We start from the raw sequence: 4198 nt of genomic DNA, 5'->3' as shown, positions 1-4198 counted from the left end.
GCACCAATGTATGCTACAATGTGAACGGACCTTGGAGAAATCCTAAGTGAAGGAAGCCAGACACAAAGACACATGTTGTACAATTTCATTTATATGAGACATCCAGAATACAGCTATCCAGAGACATAGAAAGCAAATCGGTGGTTGTCTAATGTTCCAAAATTGGGAGGATATGGGGAGTGATGATTAATGGGTACTGAGTTTTTGTCAGGGGGAGGGGATTATGAAAATGTTCTAAGATATCAGCAGATTGGAGAACACAGGGCAGTTGAGATCACATGGTGTAAAGGCACAAGGGTAGCTTTTGTCCTGGTGGAATGGGGCACCACAGTTGTAAAGCGATCCTCTATATAGAGACAGCATTGCTATAATTTCAATGAGAATGTTCATGTTTTACTATTAATAAGAAATGACCCAGAATGAAAATTTCAACTAATGATCGATCTCACTAGAGAATCCACATTTTCTAGCCAGCTTTCTTAGGGCCCCTTTGACTTCCTTGTTTCTCAGGCTGTATATGATGGGATTCAACATGGGGGTCATGACACAAAAGAGCACAGAGACCAGGATGTCCATGTCCAGGGAGTAGCCTCCCCTGGGTCTGTCATAGTTGAGGTTGGCTGTTCCAAAAAAGACCACCACCACAGTGAGGTGGGATGCACAGGTAGAGAAGGCTTTGTTCCTGCCCTGAGCAGAGGGGATCCTAAGGATGGCAGAGATGATAAGTATGTAGGATACTGCAGTAAATAGGCAGGGGCTCAGGCCAATGGTGGCACTGGCCACATGGAGCACAGACTCATTGAGAGAGGTGTCTGAGCAGGAGAGCTCCAGGAGCAATGGGATGTCACAGAGAAAGTGGCTAATCTGGTTGGGCCCACAAAGACTGAGTGCAGTTGCCAGCACTGTGTGTGTCACAGAATTCACCAGCCCACACAGCCAGGACCCAGTCACCAAAAAAACGCAGACATTCACACTCATGAGGACTGGGTATTGAAGAGGGTGGCAAATGGCTACATAGCGGTCATAAGCCATAACAGCCAATAGGACACCCTCAGTGCCAGCACATGTCACGAGGAAAAAGATCTGGGAAAGGCAGCCTTCATATGAAATGGTCTTCTTCTTCCAGAAGAAGTTTATTAGCATGGCTGGAATGGTGGTAGATGTGTAGCAGATGTCCAAGAAACTCAGGTTGCTGAGGAAATAATACATTGGAGTGTGGAGAGCTGGACTAATCTTGGTGGCTGTTATTATAAGCATGTTGCCTAGGAGAGTTGTCAGATAAATGACTAGGAAGACCAGGAAGAACAAGCCCTGTAAGTTGGGGTGGTTGGAAAATCCCAAGAAGATGAATTCAGTGACATCTGTTTGATTGTTCATTTCAAATGGTGTCATGACTACAAAACAATGAAAACAAAAGAACCATACTGAGAATGTGCAAAGAATGTACCCTAAAAGTGTTTGTAAACTTACAGGGCCATGTCAAATAATATTGAATACAGAACAGTTTTGACTGTGGAGAGAGCTATGCAGGTGTATTTTCTGGAGACTACACTTCTCAGTCAATAGATCTAGCCAGCTCAAGCACAGAGACCTGCCACAAATTTGCATCACTGCTGGTGGATGAAAATAAATGTAAACTGGTTAACACCAACAAGTCACTAGCCCCTGAATTAGTGTGAGCTCATTACTTATTGTCTTGGTAATGTCTACCGCCTATCAATCCCCTTTTATTGGTAAGCATCTTATTTTTTTCCAAGAAAATAAAATTTCATTGCAAAAACCTTAAGAAAATATAAGAAGATATAAAGAATTCAGTCACCTGCAGAATCAGAATCAGTGTTACCTTTCAGTATTCTCCATTGTTTTTTTCTGTTATGTAAATCTTGATCTCTATTTATAGCTGTAAAGTAGGAGGAACAGAATTTCCCAAATTGGAAAGGGAAATATAAATCTTCTAACTCTATTCACAGATGACATGATCTTATAAATAGAAAAATACCAAAGAATCCACAAGACCATTACTAGAGCTCATAAACAAATTCAACAGTTTTTCATGCAAAACTTAGTTGTGTTTCTATATGTTAGCAATGAACAATCCAAAAAGAAAATTAAGAAATCAATTCCATTTACAATAATGTCTAAGAGAATCAAGTACTAGAATAGATCTTTCTGAGAAGGTAAAAGGCTTATACACTGGAAACTACAAAACATTGCTGAAAGAAATTAAACAAGACACAACTAAATGGAAAGACATCCCATGTTCATGAATAAGAAGACTTAACATTGTTAAAATGTTAATACTACCTAAAGTGATTTGCAGATTCAATCCTTATCAAAATTCTAGTACCCTTTTCCTGCATTAATAGAAAATTCAATCTTCAAATTCATATGAAATTTCAAGGAGCCCTGAACAGTCAAAACAATCTTGAAAAATAAGAGTAAAGTTGGAGGTCCCACATGTCCAGACTTTGAAATTTGCTAAAAAGTTGCAGTAATTAAAACAGTATGGTACTGACATGAGGACAGACATAAGGACCAATGAAATAGAATAGAGAGCTCAGAAATAAATTCTCACATGTATAGCTGATTGATTTTCAACAAGGGTACCAAGACCATTCAGTGGGAAAAAGGACATTTTTTTCCAACAAATGGTTCTGAAAAACTGGATATTCCCATGCAAAAAATGAAGTGGTCCCTTACTTTACACTGTGGACAGAATTAACTCAAAGTGTGTCAAAGACCTAAACCTAAGAGCTCAAACTGCAACACTGTTAGAAGAAAACACTGGGAGAAATCATGTCATTGGATTTGGCAACTATTTCATGACTAGGACACCAAAAGTACAGGCAACAAGAGAAAAACTAGATAAATTGTACTTCATCAGAATTAAGAACATTAAGAAAGTGTCATCAAAGTCCACTAATAAGAAAGCAAAAAGGCAATTTATAGAATAAGAGAAAATATTTGGAAATTGCATATCTGATAAGGGATTTCTATCTAGAATATATAAAAACTCCTACAACTCAACAACCAAAAAAAGAAAAAAAACAAAACTGGGCTAAGGACTTGAATAGACATATCTCTAAAGAGGATATATAAATAATCAATAACAACATAAAAAGATGCTCAATATCATTAATCTTCAGGAAATGCAAATCAAAAGCACAATGATATACTACTTTTCACCTACCAGGGTGGCTATAATAAAGAAAATGGAAAGTAACATACGTTAGTGAGGATGTGGAAACTTAGAACTCATGTGCATTGCTGGTGGGAATGTAAAATGGCACAGCTACTATATGAAACAGTTTTCTGGTTCCTTAAAAAGGTAAGAATAGAACAAACTACCATATGATTCAGCAATCCTAAACAATTGAAAGCAGGGACTTGAATAGATATTTGTATACCAATGTTCATAGCATCACTATTCATAATAATCAAAAGGTGTAAATAACCCGTGTCCATCAACCAATGAATGGATAAACACAATATGGTATATACATACAATGGACTATTATTCATCCATAAAAAGGAGTAAGATTGATATATATGCATATATCAATAGACCAAACATTATGAGATTCCTTTTGTGTCGTGTTCCTAGAACATTCAAATTCATAGGTTCAAAAAGCAGAACTGAGGTTACTAAAGACTGGAAGGAGGGTGGAATGGGGCATTATTGTTTAATGGGTACAGAGTTTGTGTTGAAGATGATGAAAAAGTTTTGGGTATAGATAGTGAACATATACACACAGTAAATACATATAATGTTACTGAATTGTATGCTTACAAATGGTTAATATGGTAAATATTATGTACATTTTACCATGATTTAAAAAATAACAAAAAAATACGGGGGGCCCAATATCCCAAGAATGTATTGTATTCCATCATACAAAATAAATTTAGTGTCTTTCCTTTGATTAAACATCCAGAGGTTTCTCTTCCTCTTATTATAAATACTGAAATGAACATTTTCACACATAAATATATGTAAACATTTCTGATTATCTCTTCAGAATAAATTCTAAGTTTGTGTTTTTAAATACACTGATTTTATTTTTATCCAATGAGATAATTTATCTTTTCTAGGTTAAAAGATGTGAAAAAATTTAAGTCATCATTACATGCTTAAGTATGTTACCTTATTAAAGTAAACTTTATTAACCAAGATTTACTCTCACACATTGCATGTTTC

General features: G+C 36.3%; 1 protein-coding gene across 1 annotated transcript; it reads right to left on the bottom strand.

Moving 5' to 3' along the window:
- Positions 1–432: 432 nt before the first annotated feature.
- LOC118973127 (olfactory receptor 5J3-like) lies at positions 433–1392 on the bottom strand. Its single transcript, XM_037022268.2, has one exon. It carries the CDS (start codon positions 1390–1392, stop codon positions 433–435), a length of 960 nt encoding a protein of 319 aa, XP_036878163.2.
- Positions 1393–4198: the final 2806 nt, after the last annotated feature.

This window comes from Manis javanica, chromosome 4, assembly GCF_040802235.1.
Source record: "Manis javanica isolate MJ-LG chromosome 4, MJ_LKY, whole genome shotgun sequence".
Taxonomy (NCBI): domain Eukaryota; kingdom Metazoa; phylum Chordata; class Mammalia; order Pholidota; family Manidae; genus Manis; species Manis javanica.
Note: the sequence above shows the minus strand (reverse complement) of the source record. Positions and strands in the feature narration are given on the sequence as shown.